At 41.7% G+C, this 25,672-nt stretch overlaps 1 protein-coding gene across 10 annotated transcripts in view; it reads right to left on the bottom strand.

Moving 5' to 3' along the window:
- Window positions 1-25,672, bottom strand: part of ncoa2 (nuclear receptor coactivator 2) — a 346,138-nt gene that overhangs the window by 52,757 nt on the left and 267,709 nt on the right. For all 10 annotated transcript variants that reach the window (XM_072253878.1, XM_072253913.1, XM_072253869.1 and 7 more), the window contains 5 exons: window positions 24,617-24,805; window positions 18,549-18,650; window positions 18,302-18,442; window positions 11,575-11,722; window positions 7,643-8,933 (listed from right to left, as the gene is read on the bottom strand). In XM_072253878.1, the coding sequence (XP_072109979.1) occupies window positions 7,643-8,933; window positions 11,575-11,722; window positions 18,302-18,442; window positions 18,549-18,650; window positions 24,617-24,805 (1,871 nt within the window). The remainder of the gene's footprint in view (window positions 1-7,642; window positions 8,934-11,574; window positions 11,723-18,301; window positions 18,443-18,548; window positions 18,651-24,616; window positions 24,806-25,672) is intronic.

The raw sequence follows: 25,672 nt of genomic DNA, 5'->3' as shown, positions 1-25,672 counted from the left end.
ATCTGAGACGTTAAGTAGTATGTGGAGTCTTGGACCCTGAAATCTTTTTCCTAAGGGTTCTGCAGCACCACTAACCTCTACACTCTTGTGAACTTTAATGTGCACCGCAATAGCTGTGTAGCACACAGCAACAAATACAACCGGGTTGAATGAGTGCCAGACAGAGCACGTGTCCTGGCATTCTTGAAATGAAATTTGAAAGCATATCATGAAACTAATAATTGCTTTCACCCTCCTGTAAGTAGGCCATCATCACCGTCAGTAACAGAGACTGCTCATTATATGGGCTGTGCTGGATCTTAGCCTTGTCATGCAGAAGTCTATTGGCACTAAGATCATGCACCAGAACAAGTGATGGGGGAAAAAGGATGAAGCTAGATTCAAATCTGATTTTATGACCATTACTTATGTCACACTCAATGCTTCTGTAATAATTATATGAATACAAAACCACAAAATGATAAGTGGTAATACTTGGCTTAAGAGAAATATTATGAAATCTGCTTTATTAAAAAAAAGGACTCGGGGGAAGAAAAGCTAAACAGGTGTTTTTCATTTCAGCTCAGCCAGAAGACTTAATACTGCAGTTTGATCATGACTTTATTACAGATTGTCGAATTACTACAGATAAACACAGAGCATAGAACACAGAACACTACAGTACCTTCGGCCCACGATGCTGTGCCAACCTTATAACCCTGCTTTAAGATCAATCTAACCCTTCCCTCCCACATAGCCCTCCATTTTTCTTTCATCCATTCTTAATTGCCCCTAATGTATCTGCCTCTACCATCACCTCTGGCAGGGCATTCAACACAGCCACCACTCTCTGTGAAATACTTACTTCCGACATCCCCACACACCTTGAAATTATGCCTCCTCATATTAGCCATTTCAGCCCTGGGAAAAAGTTTCTGGCTATCCACTCAATCTATGCCCTTTATCATCTTTTACAGCTCCATCAAGTTAGCTCTCATCCTCCTTTGCTGCGGGGAGAAAAGCATTACCTCATTCAACCTACCCTCCTAAGACATGTTCTCTGAATGAGGCAGCCAAACAGCCAAAACAATAGATTGGAATGAGGACATAGACTCTGAAAAGAATCTGTGAGGAGTAATATGGGAAGTTAAAAAGAAGCAAATAAAGTGTTGATTTACAGGAATAATAAAATACAATAATGGGCTTTCATTCAACGAGGGAGAACACCTCCAGGAGCTTCAGAGGTATAATCAGGCAAAGAAGGCATCAGGATATGTGACTACGAGACACACACTTAGTAGCAGTTTTTGAGAAATTGTTAAAAGAACAGTAAGAGGCGTTTAGGGAAAGAACTTCCAAATTTTCACCTATTCAAAAAGTGCAATAGCCACTAAACATGTTAGGCAAAACAAAATAGCCCCTTAATAGGAGGTTGCAATGTGGTGAGGGAGGCTAGAAAACATTGGAATGGCAGAGGCAGCAAGAAGACAAAGCAATGGAATGAGAGTCGCAGGAAAAAAAACACAACTGGCCTGAGCTAAGATCTCCTTGGCACCCAGCTCCCATATTCTCAGTCAGAATACCAATAATTACCTTGCATGAGGGCCAGGGGGCTCTTGTGGTGTCAAATCACAACAATATTCTGACTTTATTGAATTAATTTTACTCTTTACCTTCTCCATAACTAAAGAACAGTAAATATCAATGTAACAAGCTGCCACATTTGGACACATCGTTATAGAGAAGATTTTTACTAAAATTCCATGCAAGCCAGAAACCGTTAGTTTATACCCAATGTCTGATCAAGGGGAACATGTTGGGCAAGATCATGCTGGCTTTCCTCCTCACTTGCCCTGCTGCCTGCACTTGGCTTTTCCAAACTGAAGAACAGAACAAGCTGATTATTAGTAACCATGAATCATCCAGGCTGATGGAGAAGGGTTTCAGAAGTTGGCGGTGTTGTAGATCAGCGGTCCCCAACCACCGGGCCGCAGAGCGTGCGCTACCGGGCCGCGAGGAAGCGATATGATTTGGCGATATGAGTCAGCTGCACCTTTCCTCATTCCCTGTCACGGCCACTGATCAGCCATTACGCATGCGAGGACGTGACCCCCGCGTCATCTGTGTCAGGGTGGGAAGGAGATCAATTCCTCGAGCTTGTAAATGACGACGGGCTGAAAAGTATGTTTGACATAACATCTCTGTCGGCATTTTGGATCAAAGTCAAGCCTAAATATCCTGAGACAGCTACGAAAGCACTGAAAACGTTGCTTTCATTTCCAACATCATACAGCTGCGAAGCGGAGTTTTCTGCAATGAATGCAACAAAAACTAAATCGCGGAATAGACTGGACATAAGGAACCCCCTTCGAGTATCGCTGTCTCCCATCACCCTTCGATAGGACTGCGTTGTTGCAGGAAAACAAACTCAGGGCTCCCACTGATTCAGTGATATTGGTGTGTTGCAATGATTTTATATGTTCATACGGGCAAAATATGTGCTGTGTGTTTAATATCCAAATGTTACTTAAAATGTTATGATGCTATTGACTTATAAGTGACCCTACAACAATTACAGCAAGGAAACAGGCTATCTCGGCCCTTCTAGTCCGTGCCGAACGCTACTCTCACCTAGTCCCGCCGACCTGCACACAGCCCATAACCTTCCATTCCTTTCCTGCCCATACACCTATCCAATTTTTCTTTAAATGATAATATCGAAACTGCCTCTACCACTTCTACTGGAAGTTCGTTCAACACTTCAATCTCCTGGGTCCTCCCCTGATAATTGACTTGTCACCGTATTCATGCGAGGAAAATATGCGCTGTGTGTTTAAAATTAAATTCGTTAGATAAATCCTTTTAGAAACAAAATTGAGTGTATTACCCACTTATCACCTATACTCCAGTAGTGATTAACACCCACCCCCACGAACAGTATCGCCAAAAAGGATTTGCTGGGGGTGGGCGGGGCAGGACGGGAATCAGCAGGTCGCGACGCACATGCGCACTGGTGCCCGCGCAAGGCTTCATGGCCATTGTAGTCTTTCCGCATAAACAACGCATTTGACTGCTACTCTTGTCCGTTGGCAACCCTACCCCCCGCCCCCCCGGCCCCGATCGGCCGGTCCGCAAGAATATTGTCAATATTAAACCGGTCCGCAATGCAAAAGAGGTTAGGGACCCCTGTTGTAGATGGTGAGGAAGGTAGTCTAAGGCTATAGCAGGATATGGATGTAGATCAAATGGAAAGTTGGATGGAGCATTGGCAGAAAAAGATAATCCCAACACAAGCTGGGTGATTCATAGAGTTATACAGCATGGAAAAGAGGCCCTTCAACCCAAATCTTCTATGCTTTCCAAGAGGCCTATCTACACTAAATCCATTTGGACCAAAATTCCTCCAAATCTTTCTCATCCATTAAGCTGTCAAATATGTTTTAAATGGTACACCCACGCTTACTATCTCCTCTGACAAATCATTCCACATACCCACCACCCTATGTGTAAAAACCTGCCTCCCAAAACCCCCTTTACATCTTTCCCTTCTCACCTTAAACGTTCACCATTTAGTCTTGGGACTCTGTTACCCCACCTACAGCCCTCATAGTTTTATAACCTTTAAACAATTACCCCTCAGCCAACTTCTTCCCAGCCTATACAGTCACTCCTTGTTGCTCAGGCCCTCCAATTAAGGCAAGATTCCTGTAAGTCTTTTCTGCACCCTCTGTAATTTAATCTAATCACATCCTTCCTATAGTGTGGTGACCTGAAATTCACTTACTACTCCAACTGTGACCTAACCCACCACTTGTACAACTGTAACTTAAAGATACAAACTCCTATACTCAACGCCTTTGCCAAAGACAAGCACACCATATACTTTCTTCATCACCCTGTTTATCTGTGTTACTACTTTTAGCAAACTATGTACTTGCACCAGAGTCTAGTCATCCACTGTGTACGTCCTGATCTGGTTTTACTTCCCAAAAATGCTTCACTTTATACTCATCCAGGTTAAATTCCATCAGTTAATTTATGTCACCAACTTTTTGGTATTTCAGTTGACATGTCACCAAAGACACATCCAAATTTCCATGGATGTACGTGGAGAGCATTCTGACTGGTTGTATCACAGCCTTCATTAGAGGCTCCAAAGCCCAGAACTGCAAGAGACTGCAGAGGGTTGTAGGTGCTCCATCATGGGCACAAATCTCCGCACCGTCTTCAAGGGGCAGTGCCACAAGAAGGCAGCATCCATCATTCAGTACCCTTCATCCTCTTCTTGTTACTGTCACTACAGAGGTGGCACAGGAGCCTGAAGACCCATACTCAATGATTCAGAGACAGCTTTGTCCCTTCTTACTTCAGATTTCTGAACAGCCCATGATCACTACCTCATTATCCTTTTTTCTCTTGCACTATTTATTTTGTAGGTTATACTAATGTTACATCTTTGCATTGTACTACTGTCACAGAGCAATGAATTTTCACATCATATAAACAGTGATATTAAACCAGATTCTGATTTGGATACTGATCATGCCACCAATATTCTCTTCCATACCATTAGTATACAAGGTGAAGAGTAAAAGTCACAGAACCAATCCCCGCAGCACATCTCTGGTCACAGGTCTCCAATCTCCAACCTTCCCCTTCCACCCTCTTCCTATTATTACCAAACCATTTGGCAATAACTTTCTAAAAAACTCAACCAAACTTGTGAACGATGATCTCCCACAAACAAAGCCATGTGACTATTCTTAATCAGTGCTTTCTTTTCTAAATGTTCTTGTGAACTGCTTCTAGCAACATTCCCACTATTGACACTAGGCTCATCAGGTTGTAGTTTCTTGGCTTGTCCTTGTAGTCCTTCCTAAATATAGGCACAACCATAGCTTTTTGCCAGTCTTCCCGTACCACAACCACAGCTAACAAAGAAATAAAAATTCCTTCCTGCTTTCCAGTATTTACTAAGATATACCTGGCCAGGTCCCAGTGAATTGCCCACCTTTATGTATCTCAAGACTACCGATGCCTCCCTCTCCATAATGTTGATCTGTTTAAGGATATCACCTTTCTCTTCCCTGAACTTACTAGCATTCATGTCTTTCAGCTCAGTAAATACAAATGAGAAGCATTTGTTTAAACTCTCGGCCGTCTCCTGTGGCCCTGCACATAGATTATCATATTGATCCTTAAGGGGACCTACTTTTACCCTGATTACTGCTTTAGTTGAACATTTTAGGATCCTTCTTTACCTTATCCTCTGGTATCTGACTCATGACAGACGAAGATACAAAAAAAAACTCCCCTTCTCATTTCCTTAAGCATACTCCTGTATTCCTTATAATCCTCAAGTGAACTGTTTGATCCCTGCTGCCTATACCATTCTCCTGACCAGATCCTTAATATCCCTCACCAACCAAAGTTCCCTAATTCTGCCATCCTTGGCCTTCACTCCAACAGGAATAATCTCATCCTGAACTCTGTCCGTCTTACTTTGACACTTGCCAGATGTCCCTTGAGCCATGAACAGCCTCTCCCAGTCAACTTTCACAAGTTTCTAACGCCATCAAAATTAGCCTTACTCCAATTTAGGACTAACTTGTGGTGGATGAACCCTTTTTTCTATTCTTTATCAGTCATTTTTCCATAACAATCATGAAACTAACAGAATTATGGTCAGTATTGCCAAAGTGCTCCCCCAATGACACATCAGCTACTTGCCCAGCCTCATTTCCTAAAATCAAGTTGAGTGTAGCCTCCTCTTGGACAGGGCCATCTATATACTGCTTCAGGGAGCCTTACTAGTTAAAGTTAACAAATTCTACTCCCTGCCCCACCCCCAAATCCCTTAATGCTAGTGCATTTTGGGAAGTTCATCGTCTGCAGTTCTATACAAGGATGTGATTGCTCTGGGAAGAGTGCAGGGGCATTTCACCAGGATGTTGCCTAGATTGGAGTACTTTTGTTATGGGGAGAAACTGGACAAACTGGGCTTGTTTTCTTCTGGAGTGAAGGAGGCTGACAGCTGATTTGAAAAAGGCTTACAAAATTGTGAAAGGCATAGATAACATAAGGTCAAAATCTTTTTCCAATGGTAGAGGTCAGAAACAAAAGGACTTATATTTAAAATAGAAGGAAATAGTTTTTAAAGGAGTCTGTGATCTTTTAAGGAAAGCACAGAGTGGTTGAACCAAAAGAAATTATTCCGTTTAGGCAGAAAGTTATATTGGTAAAACAAAGAACAACATGGTCCTAAATGAATTTTGTTTAGTTGGGCAAAAGGACCCACATGGACACAATGGGCTGAAGGGTCTGTACAGTTCTAAGTTACTGTTCAGGCTCCGTAAAAGGCCTTTGAAACAAGGCATTTGAAGTTTTTTTTTAATATCTGAAACTCAGTGCTATTTAGAATCTATTCAAAAAGTTATAAATGATTTTTACAACAAGATAGATTAAAAATATAAGTACCCTAGAGAACAAATAACATTAACATAAAATATTCCTCCACTTAATTTCTTTCCCACAGATTACCAGGCCATTTTATTGAAGGGGACTGCTGTCTAAGCCAGTGGGAATAGAAACCAAGTACAGGGACTGATACAACAGCACTTGCGCTTCAGTTCCCATCGTAAGGCCCTTCAGTGGTGAGATCTGCGATGGTGCAGGTCAGTTCCACTGGAATCCAACCTCCAGAGAAGGTTAAGTTCAAGCTCATTCAACCATGCATGAATACCCATGAATACAGCCAAACGAAACAGCGTAACTGAGCATGTGCAGGAGTGAGAGCAGCCGATTCAGCCATAACGCACTCAGTACAGCAACAAGCATTCCTTACGCCTACTGATAAACTTCTTCAATTGACTAATACAACATCTATAACAAAAGCAAATAAATTATCCTGCAAGGATAAATGAAACCTGCACTTAAAAAAAATACAACAGTCACGAAGCAAATTAGTTTGTTCTTCTATTTTCTTGTGTGATTCAATTTGTTGTAGTACTACCTGAGATGGCCTAGATTTAATTCTCAAGGTGGACTGAGTTACCTCACCTTAAAATAAGCAACTAACACACATCACAATAAATGACCCAAAATGCCATTTGGCCCATCTAGATTCTTCCAGCCAGAAAGATTTTCTGCCTACTCATGCCCATTGGTTGATTGATGTTATGTCATGTTTAAATCTAGAGAAGATTAGGTGTTCTATTTCTATACCTAGACAAGATTTCTTCACATTATAGGGACCTTTTTGGAACTAATTTCACAATTTTCCATTTGGTCAGCAATGATGATGGCTATTATATGTTTGAATTCATGACTATATGTCAGAGTTCCTTTTCTTTTAACTGAACAGCTGTTTTTTTTTCTCTTATTTTCTGTTTTGTTATGGGGTTTTGATTTTGCTTTAGATTAGAATAAAATATACCTTTTCAATATTATGGTTAATTTACTACACATAGTTATGGGGCATTTCAATCTTGTTTCTGCTTCCATAATATCATAATGTACTTTGTATTCATCTATGTAAGTAATTAATAAAAATATTAAATAAGAAAGAAAGATTCAATGGGGACATATCGCTTAAAAAATGAAACAATGATTACCAAATAAATTCACATTTTAACACAAAAGCATATAAACGAAATGCACCCACCTGTTCTGATGGCTCAAAGTTCATCTCCTTCTCAGACTTGATTGCCGGTTTAGTGCTCATGCAGGGATCCAACTTGCTATCCATTCGCTCGGGTTTAGGTTTAATATTATGCATACTTGTGTCGTCCTTGTCCAGTAGGTATCGAAGTAGTGCATTTTCTTTCCTCTTGGGGCTCATTTGCTCCTGCTTGATTGTTATTTCTCCACCGGTAATTGAACTGCCAACGTCCTGGTTGTTGTGCTCCTTACCCGTGGCCTCTGCAGTCAGCTTTGCCAAGTCCACGGGAGAAGTGCTGTCCTGCAGGAGCCTGTGCAAAATTTTGTGTTTTTCTTTCAGCGACGGCCCATGTAATGTAGAGGTGTTGGTTGTGGATGATGTCACTCCTGAAGTAGACAGTAGTCCTAATGAATTACCTGGTGACTCTTTAATAGAATCCCCAAGAGTACTTGGCAAAGGGGTCGCCTCCATTTGATCTGACTTGGTGATCAGTAACTGTAAAAGTTTGGTATGTCCTTTGCTGTCGTGCCCTCTGCCTTGGCCATCAGTCCTCTCTCCACCACCAAACGGATTTAAGTTACCTTCGCCGCTATCTTTCTGTTCCCCAGAAAGTCCGCTTTCTGACTGGCCGGCTGCAACTTCAGCCGGCACTGGCTCACCAAACAACCCGAAAGAATCTTTGGAGTCCACGCTCCCTTTTTTGGTCAGCGAAGAACTGATACTTCCAGGAGAACTCTGTGAAGTCACCATTTTCAGTTCGGGCGATGCCCCATGAGATACCCCATGTCCTTCACTGAGGGCTTGAAGTGCGTTAAGGGAGCTGCTGGAGTAGCTATGGCTACTCCCTGTGCTGCTACAAACCCCGACTGGAGAATGCAAGTTTCCTACAGGAGAAAACTGATTAGCTGAGATGCGGGGGCTTCCGACCATCCCAGGACTTCCACGATGTCTGGGAGAAAGCATGGAGTTCTGTTGCCCAGCAGTCACACCTGGACTACTCCGCGATGGGCTGCTCATTTTGAGTGCATAGTTACTACCCTGAGGAGTGGCTGCTTGCATGCTGGATCCATGGTTTATTCCACCTGTAACAAACCTGTTTCCTGGCATCTGTCCCATACCTGTTTGATCCTTCAGGCCATTCATGGCAAAGTTAGAACTGCTGTTCATTGCCATCTCTTGACCTGTGGCTGCAGCCGAAACACTTGCCAGAGCCGGACCACTGGAATTTGGATTCAATGGCTTTCCCATTCCTTGTCCAGTTGATTCCTGATTCATCCCACAAACATTTTGCTCTCTGCAGTTTTAAACAAAACATACAGATCACACCACGGCAATTAAAATCAGACGCATACATTTAACCAGCACCGCTGGAGGGGAGGAATGCAGGAATTCTTACAAACGTGGGCACTGGAGATAGGCTGGCAATGTTCAGTGCACAAGAGGGAGAACGGTCATGTTTATTTTAAACTTAAAGGACACCTAGCAGTTGCAAACCTCAGCTTCGGAAACATCGAGAAGTAATGCTGCCGCTCCATAAATAGCCACACTTGGAATACTCTGTTCTGGTCAACTCATTATAGCAAGAATGTGGAAGCTTTAGAGAGGGTGCAGAGGAGATTTACCAGGATGCTGCCTGGACTACAGGACATGTTTTTATTAAGACAGGTTGAGCGAGCCAGGAATTTTCTCTTTAAAGTGAAGGAAGATGAGAGACAACTTGATAGAGCTGAACAAGATGATAACAGGCATAGATCAAGTGGAAAACTCAAGATAGAAATGGCTAATGTGAGGGGGCATAATTTTAAGGTGATTGGGGGGGGGAGGGGAGAACCAGAGTTGAGCTTTTTACATAGTGAGGCAGATACATTTGGGGAATTTCAGAAACTCTTAGATAGGCACACGGCTGATTGAAAAATGGAGGGCATTGTAGGAGGGAAGGGTGAAATTTATCTTAAGGGAAGGGTGAAAGTCGGTACAATATCAAGGGCCAAAGGGCCTGTACCATGCTGCAATATTCTATGTTCTTTGTAGTGTTGTACAGACATCTTCCGTTAAAGCTTTGCTGAAGCAGGTCTTGCATTCATTGAAAAGGCTTGTTTCTATGTGAGGGCCCCAAGCCTCAATGGCACATGTAAATTTTGCATGGGTCATCTTAAGATACGTCAAAGCACCACTGTGTGTGGTGTGCTACTGACTGAGGATATGGAATAAATATTGCAAATTTAAAAAATACACAACTTACAGTGAAGTTCAGTGGTGCTTTATATGCATATGGTGTGTTAATTAACAGAAATTCTTAGACATAGTGACAGGGTTCCATTGTTAATTGTGACTACAAAGCTATGGTCAGTGTCCACCATCTTGGAAAGTCAGGCAAGATCATTTTCATTTGATACCTGGATCTTCATATCCAGATAGTCTTTCTGGGTTAACGGAACAATCACATAGTACTTTCTTGCATGGGGCTGCATGTCAATTCAATCCTTGAAGACTAACAATGGAACAAACTCCTGAACAGATGTTGTCTTCTCTCTGTGCAGAGTGTGAGCACATGGAGATGACAAAAGCCAGTAGAAAACAACCAACTTTGGAGCAGAGTCTCTGCTATGGCTATCAGCACGTTCATAATGCTTCATGGAAAGAGTTTCAGGGGAAACAGTCTGATCTTGTTTATAACTATCTTCCGTTCAACTGGCTATTTCATATAACTTGTCCCAGGCTGCTGATTTTCATCTGTGCCTCATCTCAGTGGGACATTTCTCAGTTTCCCTTGCACAAAGAGAGAATGCTTATGGAAATACTAACAAAATACCGGATGCCACATGGATATCTAGATTGCCATCCACAACTGGCGGCCAGGTTGTAGAAGAAGCATCCAACTACGAGGAAGGGTCTAAGATCAACACCACTGACAATGAAACACTGTGTGAAGTCCAACAAATGTGATCTAGACAACCCGCAGTCCATTACTGGGTCAAAGACCTGGTACAGAATCTGAAACATAAAAGGTTGCTGGAAATCCGGAGTAACATACACAAAATCCTGGAATAATTCAGCAGGCCAGATAGCAACTGAGGACAGGAATAAAGAGTCGGAGTTTCGGACTGAGACCCTTCACCAGGACTGGAGAGGAAGAGGAAAGAAGCAGTTCATTTCCCCCTTTGTAAATGTCCTTAAACAATGGAAGTTCACAACTACAGATGCACTGGGCTGTCCGCACCACTCTCTACAGAGTCCTGAGATTAAGGGAGGCACAGTTCCCATACCAGGCAGTGATGCAGCCAGTCAGGATGCTCTCAATTGTGCCCTGTAGAAAGTTCTTAGGATCTGGGGGCCCATACCAAACTTCCTCAACCATCTGAGGTGAAAGAGGTGCTGTTGTGCCTTTTTCATCACACAGCTGATGTGTACAGACCACGTGAGCTCTTCAGTGATATGGATGCCAAGGAACTTGAAGCTGTTTACCCTCTCAACCCCAGATCCATTGATGTCAATAGGGGTTAGCCCGTCTCCATTCCTCCTGTAATCCACTACCAGCTCATTTGCTTTTGCGACATTGAGGGAGAGGTTGTTTTCTTGACACCACTATGTCAGAGAGATGACTTCTTCCCTGTAGGCCATCTCATTATTTGTTTGAGATAAAGCCAATCAATGTAGTGTCGTCGGCAAATTTAATTAGCAGATTAGAACTGTGGGTGGCGACACAGTCATGGGTCTAGAGGGAGTAAAGGACGGGGCTTAGTACACAGCTCTGAGGGGCTTCCCCTCTAAAGAAGCTGCCTGACTGGCTGAGTTCCTCCAGCATTTTACGCATGGTACAAAATCTTTCTATTACTGATACCACATTCTAATTTGAAGCTTCAGCACATTTGATTTTTGAGGCAAAGCACGAAGTTTTTAGTCAAAAAACCACGAGAAGAAGGTCTGATGCTTACCTTTGAACAACATGCCGTGACATGATAAACTGAGGCTCGCTCGCATTTGGAGTGCGCATAAGCCTGCTCCTTGTTTGTGCAGCAACCATGGTGCCATCAGATAAAGAAAACCGATACACAGGACTCAAAGCCTGACCTTGCCTTAACACTGCAATTCAGAGAAATTGAGGAAAAATGATAAATGGCACGCAATGCTTCCTGAAAGCTCTGAGCATCAGATACTATACTTAAAAAATTAGAATTCTCACACAGACATGCAGAAGTGCTGGCAGCTCATTCGGGTTTCGTTCAAGTAATGATTCTTTGTGATGGTTAACTCAGCTACTTTGCAATTGATGCCAATGAAAGGAATGCCTTTTTTCCCCAATATATCTATTTGATTCTCTCTTGACTTAGTGCGTAAACAAGCAATATACACCTGGAGATTTCAGGTTCAATTTCCACTCTTAATAATTTATAAAAACCTTAGCCAGAATAGCAATCATTTCGTTCATAGTTAAAGGTCGGATGGTAGGCTGTAACACTGGTGAAAATCAAGAAGGACTGCAAGTGATGGAAATTTAAAATTAAAACAAAGCAGAAAATTCTGGAATACTCCACAGACCAGGCCACATCTGTGACAGAGAAGGAGAGTTAATGTTTCAGGTTAAAGATCCTTCATCAGACCTGGAAAAGAGACAACAAAAGCTTGTTAAGCTAACAGGAAGTTAAGGAGGGAGGACTACATTCTAATGTACCACAGTGTTCACAATGTAGTCTCTATATCAGAGAAATCAGATGCCAGCTGGGTATTCACCACACAGCACTCCTGCACCCTGTCCATAGGGATGACCCTGAACTTTCTGTGGCCTGTTATTTTAATTCTCTGTTCCACTTTCACATTGACCTGCTGGACTGTGACCTATACAGGTACACCGAGGTCTAACACAAACTTGAGGGATAGAACCTCATTTTCTGTCTGGCCAGGCTACAGCCTTCTGGACTCAATATTGAATTCTACAACCATCTGGTATGGAGGGGCCACTGCACAGGGTCAGAAAAAGCTGCAAAAATTCGTAAACTCAGCCAGCTCCCTAACGGGCACTGGCCTCCCCAGCATCAAAAAGCAAAGCACCTTCAAAAAGACAGTGTCCGTCTTTAAACACTCTCATCATCCAGGATATTGCCCTTTGCTCATTGCAATCATCGAGGAGGAGGTACTTGAGCCCGAAGTCACACATTCAACATTTCAGTAACAGCTTAATCCCCTCCACCATCATATTTCTGAATGGACAGTGAACCCATGAACATTACCTTACTATTTTTGTCCTCCCTCTTTGCACTGCCTTTTTAATTTAAATTTTGTACACACAGTGCAATTTATTGCTTTTCTATTACTATGTATCGCAACAATGTACCCCTACCACAAAACAACAAATTTCACAACATATACCAGTGATATTAAATCCGATTCTGAACATCAGAAAACTTGACTTCTACGTGTATCAGCCAGACATCTCTGATTCTGGCTCAGCATTTCTGTCTGTTCATGCCTTTTGTTTTTACCCTTCTGGTATTGGAGGACATGCCCAGCTGACCCGGTTGACAAGATTTCTTCTGCACTTCACAATTCTTAAAGTCTTAAGAATGCTGTCACTGCCCAACAGCTCCTACTCACGCACTGAGCAGATGACATTGTTTAGAACATATTCCCACGATCACAGCGGTTTTAACCATCTTCCCCCTAGTTTAACAAGCTTCTTTTGTTTCTCTCCCAGTTCTGATGAAGGTCGCTAAGACAACACCCTTCCCATTGATGCAGGCTGACTGGCTGAGTAGAATGCCATTGCAGCTCGGGGTTTCGGGGTTCAGAGTTCAATCCCAGCATCCTCCATAAGGAGCCTCTGTACATCCACCCCGTGGTACGTGCATAGGGTTGCCAACTGTCCCGTATTAGCTGGGACATCTCGTATATTGGGCTAAATTGGTTTGTCCCATACGAGATCGCCCTTGTCCCATATTTGACTGCTACTACTCTGTAATCACCAGAGGGCACGCTTACAGACAGATCCTAGATCTGATACAACAGCGTGTGTGCGTGCTGCATGTGCTGTTGACGCCACGCACGAGTGAAGTGATTCACCTGTCATCCAATCACAGGCCCCCTTATGCGCATCAGTTGTGTGCTATATATAAAGTATAAAGTATATTTTGCCAATTCCTGCCAAAACAAAAAGATTCAGTAACGTCTGGTGTTGTTCGGACGGTTTGGCATGTGCCAATATGGATAAACCTCCAAAAAAGAAAAGACTGTGCAGCTATAACAGGCAATGGGAAGCAAAAAAGACGTGGGTTAAGCCCATCAGCGGTGACTCGACGTCGACGATGGCCTTCTGTACTTTATGCCGTCGGGAATTCTCAATGGCCATGGAGATGAGAATGACCTAACTCAGCATGCTTCCACAGAAGTGCACAAGAAGGCCACACTAGCTGAAGGTGCAAACAATATTGGTGCATCTTTCATGAAATCTACTGCGGAAAATGACAAAATCGCGGCAAGTGAAGCCTCGTATGTGTACCATACGGTTAAACATGGACTCAGCTACAACAGCATCGACTGTCTTGCTAGGCTCAACGGCGCTTTGTTTAACGACTCAAATGTTGTGAAGAAGATGCACTTGGGAAGAATGAAAGCTGAGATGATTACAATGAATGTTTTAGGACCAAAGACTGTGCAGGATATTATGGGTGATCTGTCCCCAACCGAAGAAGATGAGCCCGCGGACCCCACATATTTCTCAATTGCCACTGATGCCTCAAACAAGGGAGACAGAAAAACGTTTCCAGTGTGATGAGATATTTCTCTGAGCCTGATGGAGTGCAGTGTAAGTTACTTGACTTTTATGAAGATAGTGGTGAAACTGCAAATGGCATACATCAAGCTCTGATGAGCTGTCCGAAAAAGTATGCCCAGTTCACATAGCACGTAATGCCTGCAAGCACGCCTGCGATCAGTTATCAGTGGATATTGAGACAATTGTTCTAAAGGTCTACAGCCACTTCTCAATATCTGCTTCCCGAAGAGAGGAACTGCATTCATTTTTCACCTTTGTTGACATTGAGTGGCGTGAAATTCTGCATCATGTTTGCACACGATGGCTCTCTCTTCATCCAGCTGTCGAAAGTCTCCTACAAAACTGGTCAGCTCTTCCGTCATACTTCAGGTCCCTTGAGAACTGTCCCGTGGCACTGAAGAGGATTTTTGAGGATGAAGAAAAAACTGGAGCTACTGAAATTTATCTGTGCTTTTCCCACAACGTGGGGTGTGTTTTTGACCAACTCGTAAAAAAGCTGGAGGAAACAAAACTCTGCATCATAGATGTTTACAAAGAAGTCTGAAAGTTCAAAATGAAGATGCTTCAGCCGAAACAGGACAGCTTTTTTGGATACCAGACCAAGCAGCTGATGGACAAACAAGTGCCAGCACAAAGGTCCAAGCGGCAACAGGACTTTGTGAAGTTCTATGACTCTGTCATTACATACATTGACAAGTGGTTTGATTTCTCACCAGAAAATGTAATGATGAAACTGAAACCGATTGGCCTCTATGAGGAGCTCTCCTTCACTGACCTGGAGCAGGTGGTGGCTGCCCTCAAAATGACAGAGACAGTCAATATGGACCAACTCTATGAAGAGTTTTGTGCTAGCTGGGAGAAAATACAGAAAGCCAGACAGGATACCACAAAATCCACCAGTGAGGAGTGGGTGGCAGTTTTCCAAAACATAGGGAAAGCCAACTTGATCAACATGTTCAGGATTGTCTCATTTGTCCTCAGTGTGCCAGGCTCAAATGTCTTTGTAGAGAGGATTTTCTCTTCGATGACCATTAGATGGTCAGACTCAAGAAACAGATGCAGCACAGAGCTGATCAAAAATGAACTTCAGATATCTGTGAGCTGTGACTTGTCATGTAAGGACTTCTCTCTGGCTGTGCAATAGGACAAAGGACTGCTTGAATCAGTCAACAGCAGCAAGAAATATCCATGGAAAACGTAGACTTGGTGAGTCCCCCCTTCTTTTCCTCTTTTGCAGTAATTATACGTCTACTCTATAGGCACATAAACATAGGGTTATTTGGTGTTATTTCATGTCTGACTGGTAGTCAGATTATGCTCTGTATTATGCTTTGTTATAATTTGGTGTTACATTTCATATATAACACTGAAGATATGTATACATGGTTCATATATTGGATTTGTTTACCTATTCAGGGTTGTCGTTTTTCTCTCTCTCTCTTTTTTGAAAAAGGTCCCTGTTACCATCTGCTGGCTGCCAGCCCCCTCAGTCACTTCATCCCGGGCCTGCACCATACCCACACCACTGCAGCACACCACCTTTTGTCCCCTATTTGGGAGTGAGAAAGTTGGCAACCCTAGATGTGCAGGTTTTCTCTGGGTGCTCTAGCTTTCCCCTCACAATCCACAGACGTAGCACGTAGGTTAACTGGTCACTACAAATTGTCCTGTGATTAGGTTAGGGTTAAATTGGGGTTGTCGGGCTTGCTGGGCAGTGCAGTTTGAAGGGCCAGAAGGACCTATTTCACACTGCATCATAAAATTTTGCCAGCAATTTGAGCTGTAGCACTTGCTAATACAGCATTCAAAAATCAAGGCTCACACAGCAAAATACTAACGATTTCTGGAAAGCATGAATAAAACTGGTCGGAGAAAGCAAGGGCATTCCATTTAATAGGGAGTCAAAAAAAATAGGAGTTAGTAAACATTAAAGTAGCTGAAATTAAATTAAAACTTCAAACATAGCAGTCTCATCAGAATTGCAAAGTTTCAAGTGCACCATTAATCTGTCTAAGTGCTTTAAATATACGGTTGGATTTATAGAACATTACTCGTATTCATTTTAGATTTGAAGCTTGAATTTTTACTTTACAGTAACCATAGAACCATAGAAACTACAGCACAGAAACAGGCCCTTTGGCCCTTCTCGGCTGTGCCGAACCATTTTCTGCCTAGTCCCACTGACCTGCACACGGACCATATCTCTCCATACACCTCCCATCCATGTATCTGTCCAACTTATTCTTAAATGCTAAAAAAGAACCCGCATTTACCACCTCGTCTGGCAGCTCATTCCATACTCCCGCCACTCTCTGTGTGAAGAAGCCCCCCCCCCAATGTTCCCTTTAAACTTTCCCCCCCTCACCCTTAAGCCATGTCCTCTGGTTTTTTTCTCCCCTTGCCTCAGTGGAAAAAGCTTGCTTGCATTCACTCTATCTATACCCATCATAATTTTATATACCTCTATCAAATCTCCCCTCATTCTTCTACGCTCCAGGGAATAAAGTCCTAACCTATTCAACCTTTCTCTGTAACTGAGTTTCTCAAGTCCTGGCAACATCCTTGTAAACCTTCTCTGCACTCTTTCAACCTTATTTATATCCTTCCTGTAATTTGGTGACCAAAACTGAACACAATACTCCAGATTCGGCCTCACCAATGCCTTATACAACCTCATCATAACATTCCAGCTCTTATACTCAATACTTCAATTAATAAAGGCCAATGTACCAAAAGCTCTCTTTACGACCCTATCTACCTGTGATGACACTTTTAGGGAACTTTGTATCTGTATTCCCAGATCCCTCTGTTCCACTGCACTCCTCACTGCCTTACCATTAACCCTGTATGTTCTACGTTGGTTTGTCCTTCCAACGTGCAATACCTCACACTTGTCAGTATTAAACTCCATCTGCCATTTTTCAGCCCATTTTTCCAGCTGGTCCAAGTCCCTCTGCAGGCTCTGAAAACCTTCCTCACTGTCTACTACACCTCCAATCTTTGTATCATCAGCAAACTTGCTGATTCAATTTACCACATTATCATCCAGATCATTGATATAGATGACAAATAACAATGGACCCAGCACTGATCCCTGTGGCACACCACTAGTCACAGGCCTCCACTCAGAGAAGCAATCCTCTACCACCACTCTCTGGCCTCTTCCATCGAGCCAATGTCTAATCCAATTTACCACCTCTCCATGTATACCTAGCGACTGAATTTTCCTAACTAACCTCCCATGCGGGACCTTGTCAAAGGCCTTACTGAAGTCCATGTAGACAATATCCACTGCCTTCCCTTCATCCACTTTCCTGGTAACCTCCTCGAAAAACTCCAACAGATTGGTCAAACATGACCTACCACGCACAAAGCCATGTTGACTCTCCCTAGTAAGTCCCTGTCTATCCAAATGCTTGTAGATTCTGTCTCTTAGTACTCCCTCCAATAACTTACCTACTACTGACGTTAAACTCACCGGCATATAATTTCCCGGATTACTTTTCGATCCTTTTTTAAACAACGGAACAACATGAGCCACCCTCCAATCCTCAGGCACTTCACCCGTAGACAGCGACATTTTAAATATTTCTGCCAGGGACCCCGCAATTTCAACACTAGTCTCCTTCAAGATCCGAGGGAACACCCTGTCAGGTCCCGGGGATTTATCCACTTTAATTTTCCTCAAGACAGCAAGCACCTCCTCCTTTTCAATCTGTACAGTTTCCATGGTCTCACTACTTGATTCCCTCAATTCCATAGATTTCATGCCAGCTTCCTTAGTAAATACAGACGCAAAAAACCTATTTAAGATCTCCCCCATTTCCTTTGGTTCCACACAAAGCCGAATAAATTGCTCAAATCATTTTATAGTGTATACTAGAAACCCTCACCTTCATGATGATGCCTCTTAGCAAATGCAATCTCTTTGTCATTTTGTAGGTGAAATCTTTGAATGCACCTTCGCACTAAGTCTTCCCAGCCTGGCTTCATTGATGCACGTAATGCATTTATATCCAGAGATTTTAGTTTGCCTTGTTTTTTTTCAAAAAAAAAAAGAGAAGGATAAAGAAACTAATCTCATATGTCAAATTTCCAAAATGAGAAATTCCCAAATTTAAAAGAGTCATATTATTTTACCTGATAAATCATGTTTTGTGGTAAAACTTTCAGTATTAGCGAATTGTGACCTCTCCTTCACAGGAACTCTCCTTGCAACACAGATTAAACAGGACTGCAAATCTGAGAGCAGGAAAAAATACATTTCATTAAAGTTTAAAACTTCATTATGTAACACCAGAAACATAGAAAACCTACAGCACAATACAGGCCCTTTGGCCCACAAAGCTGGGCCAAACACATCCTTACCTGAGAAATTACCAACGCTTACCCATAGCCCTCTATTTTTCTGAGCTCCATATACCAGTCCAAGAGTCTCTTATAAGACCTTATCGTATCCGCCTCCACCACCGTCAGAGAAGTTGGCAATTAATTATAATGCACAAAACTTGTAAGTGCAACAATCACTGCTACACCAAGTACAAGTCATTACCTAAATTCAATCAGAAAAACTATAGTATTTGTCATGGGCTGTAGAGTGTTAGAAAGTTTATTCAATTTGATCCCCTGGGCAAAGCCCTGTCCTTCAAAGCAGATGCTGCGCATGATGCAAAGACCAGATATTCTGGCATTGGGACAGATCTGGAAACAATATCCAGGATGATCATAAATGTCCTGTCATCGCTAATGGACTGGACTCTGAAAATTTGATCTCGTTCCTCAATCACACTTTGTTTTCTCATGCACCAGGAGAGCAGCATGGCCACTGTTCTCAAGTTTGAACAAAGAAATGCCATTTTTATACAGAATTCACTCGTTGAATACAGATACCATTTGGTAACCTTGGGCATGTTCAAAATCCTTATTTGCATGATACTACACCAATCACACTACAATAATACCAGAATTAATAGCCGATGTTAAAGGCCAGTAATACTTCAGAATTAGTAAAGTAACTGAACAATAGCAAGTGTCACCCTAGGATCCTCCCTGTGTATCCTTATCTTGTCTCAGTGTATCATATGGCTCCAGTCCCCTGCTGTGCAAAAAGAAGTTACGCTCTTCAACAATCTCTTTTAAAAGATCTTTCTTGCTTGGAGTGACTGCATATTATTTGTAAACTATCCTTGACTGGACATTACCTTAACCCTTACCTTGCTGCAACTTCCACAATCCCCCAAAGTTCTCAGATACCAGTAATGGCACACATCTTTGCCAGTTTACATTATCAAACAAAATTGGGAAAAGATTATTGGTGCACCGACAAGCACGCGTTTTGGAAAAATGTATTTAAAATAATTGGCCTCCTATTTCTGGAGCCTTTTGGGAATAAAGAAATTGGAAAGAAAACTGAGAACTTCATATACCGTCTAAGTTCTAATTTATTACGCAGATTTGTCCTTACTTAAGAAATTCGTGGCTCAATACAAGGGAGGCTAGCACTAAGGTATAAAAATTCTGATATCAGGGACCCCCATCCTGGGAATAAACATAACCAAAAACAAGTTAAAGTACTTGACAAGTTTAGTCAAGAGCTCTTATTGACAATCATTTCCCGTGTTATCCATTCTGCAGCACGCCAGTTAGTTTCACATTGTGGGAACTTCAGGATTATGGAGATTATCTGTCAAATCTGTCCCTGCTCGGACTTCCTTAAACTCAATGATACAAGCTGGATATGAAACCAGTGCCTGCGCGCGACTATCAATGCCAAATCCACTTACATGCAGCTTATCACATCTATCAGAGGAGCTCTGAAATTTTTATACAACATGCATGGTAACTCTGCTGATGATATCTGATGCAGTTAGCCTCCCCTCAGCCCATCTCTTCCATAATTTAACAGCTACATTCACACACAAAGTCATAAGATTATAAATTAGAATAACATTCCACTAGCCTGGCCGTCTATTACCCAATCTCATTTGTCACTTCCTGCTTATTTTATTGATGCAACTATTTTTTTTTAGTTCTAAGATTATAGACTCACTGAAAACCAACTACTCGATTATTGATCTACCCATGACCCCACTTTTTCCATCTCAGGTTCAAAATGAGAGTAACTCCTTTATGTCAAAAAAAGAGTCTGTCTCTGTAGAAATGCCACTAATTCCACTTCCCTTGTCTATTCTGCTTCTTTTTCTGACCCTTACAGGGGGGTAGAGGTATGGGCAGGAATGGAGCTTGCATCAAGAGATTATTTTAAAATGCACACAAATTACACCCAGCTTTATCATAACGGTTGATATGACAAACTGAGATTTGCTATCACCCAACAGTGTTAAACACAACATTATTTTCATCTTGGTTTCTGCCTCTATTTAAAATCCAAACCAAAATTATTTGATGGCAAGAGGCCAATGGAACTGTAATACCAGAGGGCATACATTTTACATTTAAATTGAGAGGGGGTTGTTTCATGCATATGGGGCACATACTGCATATCTCATTTTTTAGAGAGAGAGTTGTGGGTGCCAGGGTGGTTTAGAGGCAAATATGATAGAGGCATTCAAGGGGCTCATAGATGAGCACATGAATGTACAGAAAATAGAAAGATATGAACATTGTGCATATCTTGTGAACTGTAAAGTCTGATTTACTGATTTATTGATAGGCACCAGAGGAGCTGTGTGGCCTCAGCTGTAGTGAGGATAGGCCTCAAGCCGAGGTGTTGCCCATTTACAGTTGCCCAGGGGAGAAGTGTTGGAGTCAGTATGCTCCACTGGAGGTGGTGTAGCGTGATGGCTAGAGTCAGTGCTGCCCCCTGGTGTTAACTCGGCAAATGACAAGCTCTATTGTGTTCAACTGCAGACTGCTGCTACATTCATGGACTCAGGGTCTTGGACAATATATATTTTTATTGTGCCTGTATTTTCTAATATCGTATGTGTGCTATATGTGCCTTGTCTCGTGTGTGACTGTTAGTATTGTGTTTTGCACCATGGCCCAGGAGTAATGCAGTTCCGTTTGGCTGTATTCTTGAGTATTCGTTTATGGCTGAATGAGAAACTTGAAATTGATTATGAAGGCATAACGGTTTAGTTTGGTTGGGCATTTGATTATGTAGTTTGGTAAAACGTTTTAGGTTGAATGACCTGTTTCTGTGCTGGATTGTTCTATGCTCTAACAAGTATTTGCTACTGCACGTTTATTTATTTTATCTTGTTGAAGATCTTGCAAATGAAACAATGAATATTTTTGCTGATGACTGAAAACTACATGTTATTGGTGAGTAGCTGATTTTCTGAGAGACACAAGATGTTGCAACAGTGAGGAGTGCGTCAATCTTACCTGACATGCACTATTCATAAGTTTGTATTAGTCAACTAACACAATCATGATATAGAATCTCACAACCTGGAGACAATACAGAAGAACATAATACAGAATATTGTTTCCACGTGAGTGAATTTCTGCTTGACAAAACAGAAAGTTCTGGAAATTCTGCTGTGCTTGCTAGGCACTGCTGTGGAACATCAGATGTTTCAGTCACTGGGCCATGTCGTGCTCAACACCAAAGGCATGGGCGCAGCTGACAGAAATTTATACATCTCTGGGAACGTAACGGGTAGTCATGACTGTGGACCAGTTTGGTTGATGATGTGGTTGGCTGCCAGAAGCCCAGTCAGTGGCAGTGGGCTCCTAAGGAGCCATCTGTGCTTGATGCTTTGAGCAGTGGTGAGTGGGATCATGCAGAGGGCCAGGGGTGGTGAGGAGTTAAAGTGGATATTTTGGGGGGGGGGGGGGGGGGGGAAATAAGGTACGGAGATCATCATCATCAATTGTGTTCTTTGTCAAAAGTGAGTACTTGGGTGAAGATCAAAAGAGCTGCTGGACAAGGGTTGAAAGGTAAATGGGTATGCGGGCTCAAATCCTTCAAAGCAATGAGGTGAACTTGATTGCAGCAGTTAAGAGAAATTTGGTTAAGTACATGGATGGCAGTAGTATGGAGGGCTATGGTCAAGGTGTGGGTTGCTGGAACCAGGCAGAATAAGAGTTTGGCATGCACTAGATGGGCTGAAGGGCCTGCTTATGTGCTCTATGGCCCTGTTGACTAAAACGCTATTTCCATGACAAAAGGCCTGTTTGCTCCAAAAGACCTGTTGCATGGGGACATGTTAGCCTGTGCATAAAAGACATGGAAATCATCATTTAGTCACAGAAATATACAGCACAGAAACAGGTCCTTCAGCCCACTGAGTCTGTGCTGGCTTATTCTTCTCACTTCCTCCACCTCAGCCCTTCCCTAAACCATAGGCACAACTTACAACCCATTAATACCAACCGACGTCTTTGGGACATGGGTGGAAACCAGAGAAGCCGAAGGAAACCGATGTGGTAACGAGGATAAAGTATGAACTCCAGACTGACTGAAGCAGAGGTCAGGGGTGAAACTGCGTTGCTGCCTTAAGCCATGAGGAAGCAGCATCGCACCACCTGGGCAGAAAGGCAACTCACACCCAAGGTGCCCCACTGAATTTCTGCAGTGGCATGAATCACCTCGGAAATGGTTATCACACTGTTTTACTGCAAAAAACGTATTTTCAATCGCACAGCTCTGAAAATAATGGCATTATATGACTTAATTGCTAACAGAGATTTCTCTTTATCACTATAATTTGAATTAAAGAGTGAAAATACATATCCAATCAGCCTCATATCCCCTTTTATGTAATGTATACCTGTTATATATTTTAAATTATAGTAAAGATTAAATATGGATTATTTTTGTGTATAGCATGCTTTCGTTACTACACAATTTTTGAAACAGCTGAGGTACAGTAGGTTTCTTTTAACACTCTCAAATGAAATGTTTTTGCTATGCATGTTTATAAATTATAAAAATAGTGGAACCTGGTATGTCAAACTGACAATCAAAATTTGAGAAGGATTAACATTTATATTTCTGGTACTTCGCTGTTCACTGTCCATTTAAACAAAAATGTGGATATTTTCTAGTAAACATTTGAAGTATTTGTTATAATTTAAATACAACTACTAAATTAACTGAAACTACTTTAAAGAGCAAAATGTGGTAAGTATATTTGTTTTCCATAAGTAAAATATTGCATCTACAAGTTGCAGTCAAAGGAACAAGTTCTTCTACGATTAAAGGCAATATACTAGTATCCTGTTGGAACACTGATTTAATTGTGTCAAATACTCCGCAATTGCCAAACAGGAAGAATTCTGGTTAAGCCAAACAAGTAGAACAGAAATAACAGATTTTTTAAAAAAGTTCCATCCTTTACATTAAGTACTTTAAATGTTCCTTCTGTGTGCTTCGCTGATATTTTACAGATTTTGTTCAACTTGAAGGAAGGAGATCATTTTATGGTTTGAGATTTTGGAAAAAGAGTGTACAATAAATCAGAGGTGGACCAAATATAGTTAAATCAAATGAAATTTCTTTGTGACTATTAACTATGATAATTGTTTCTCTCCTTAGTTAAGGTAAATTAGTTCAAAACACCAAAGCATCTCTTATCTTAATTATGTAGATATGGCTAACAGGATCTGAGGTAAGATGGTTTCACTGCTTCTGTTTTTGTATTATTTATTACTAATCAGATACAAGCTTTGCAATGAACTGTCAGATATATAACAGAGTGAGCAACTATTGCGTGGAACAAAACAATATGAAGTTTCTATAAATTATCTCTTTTGCAATTTACATGCAGTAAAAAGAACATTCTGCTCCTAAAATACTAATGAAGCTCATTTAAAACACTTTAGCTTCAATGGTTGCAAAAATTATGCTGATGTTGTAATGTTTACCAGTTTTTTTTTCCCTTCTCAAAGGCAGCCCTTGTTAAGGACCTGCCAATGTCCGGAAGACAAGCAGGAAGACTGACCCAAGGTTACCACAAACAGGAGCTGTAATGCAGCTATTAGGCGGAATGGATGCCTGACTTCCTTTTGCTCCCTGTGGGGATACACCCAATTTCGACACAGTGCTTCCACATGACTGCACGTACATGCATCCCATATAAGAACTAAAAGTGCAGATCTATGCCTCATAACCCCATATAAACAAAGGACAATGCTTGCAATCTAGAGCCGTCATATTTATAGGTTTTTAAACACATTACAAGCGATTGAGTCATTGTGGGTTATCACAATGCCAAAGAGATTGCATGAAATCTGACCTTCTCCCTCTTCTTTTATTGACTTTGGTTGAGATACAGCAAAACACTGCATAGTTTCATATTTCTGAGGTGCTTCCTGGTTATCATGGCCTTCCTCCTCAGCTTCACCAGGCGGTTTAACCAAAATACGACAGTTAAAAGTGTGGCTGTTTCGTCTCGGGGTTTCACTGGACCAAGGCACCACATTAACTGGGAAATATAATAATTCATACACTTCAATATGAAATAGGAAAAATAATTTGTATACTGCAAAATGTAACATCTGTCTCATGTAGTTTTTGTATTCAATGTTAAAATATTCCATCATATGATGCATGTGCCACTGTTGCTATGTACAACTTAGAAGCAACTTACCAGCACATTTACATGCAGAAAATAATAGGCAAAGAACAGGCAAAGAATATCCTGGAATTTTGCTTTTAATGTCTACAATAACAATCAGTAACCTGGAAGCGGGCTATTTTGAAACATAATTGGAATAGGTAAAGAATATCCTGGAATTTTGCTTTTAATGTCTACAATAACAATAAGTAACCTGGAAGCCGACTATTTTGAAACATGATTGGAATAGGTAAAGAATATCCTGGAATTTTGCTTTTAATGTCTACAATAACAATCAGTAACCTGGAAGCCGACTATTTTGAAACATGATTGGAATAAATTTAGCCAGGTGGGATTTAATATATTAATTTGGTGATTTTATTCGGAGGCACAACCTCTAGAATTGCATCACAACTTAGGTTGTGATTTATTTCATTGGTTCTTAGCAATCCAACTAACAGCAGGGTAGCTTCTGAACCTTGATGAGGCGAATGGAAATAAAGCTAACAGCCTATTTTTAAAGCGCATGTTTCAGCAGTAAGACCTTGGCAATCTACACAGTTCCAAGGCGTGCTACACTTGATCAATGGACGAATATGCTGGTAGCCCAGCAGGCAGAAAAGCGTGAAGGTCAAGGTGGGAGTACAGGATGCCAGGTGTTACTGCAGAGCCAAGGAGCACAGGGATAGCACACAACCTCAATTTACTCATTTAAAGACCCAAACATTAAAAAAA

Source organism: Mobula birostris, chromosome 1 (assembly GCF_030028105.1).
Source record: "Mobula birostris isolate sMobBir1 chromosome 1, sMobBir1.hap1, whole genome shotgun sequence".
Classification (NCBI taxonomy): Eukaryota; Metazoa; Chordata; class Chondrichthyes; order Myliobatiformes; family Myliobatidae; genus Mobula; species Mobula birostris.
Note: the sequence above shows the minus strand (reverse complement) of the source record. Positions and strands in the feature narration are given on the sequence as shown.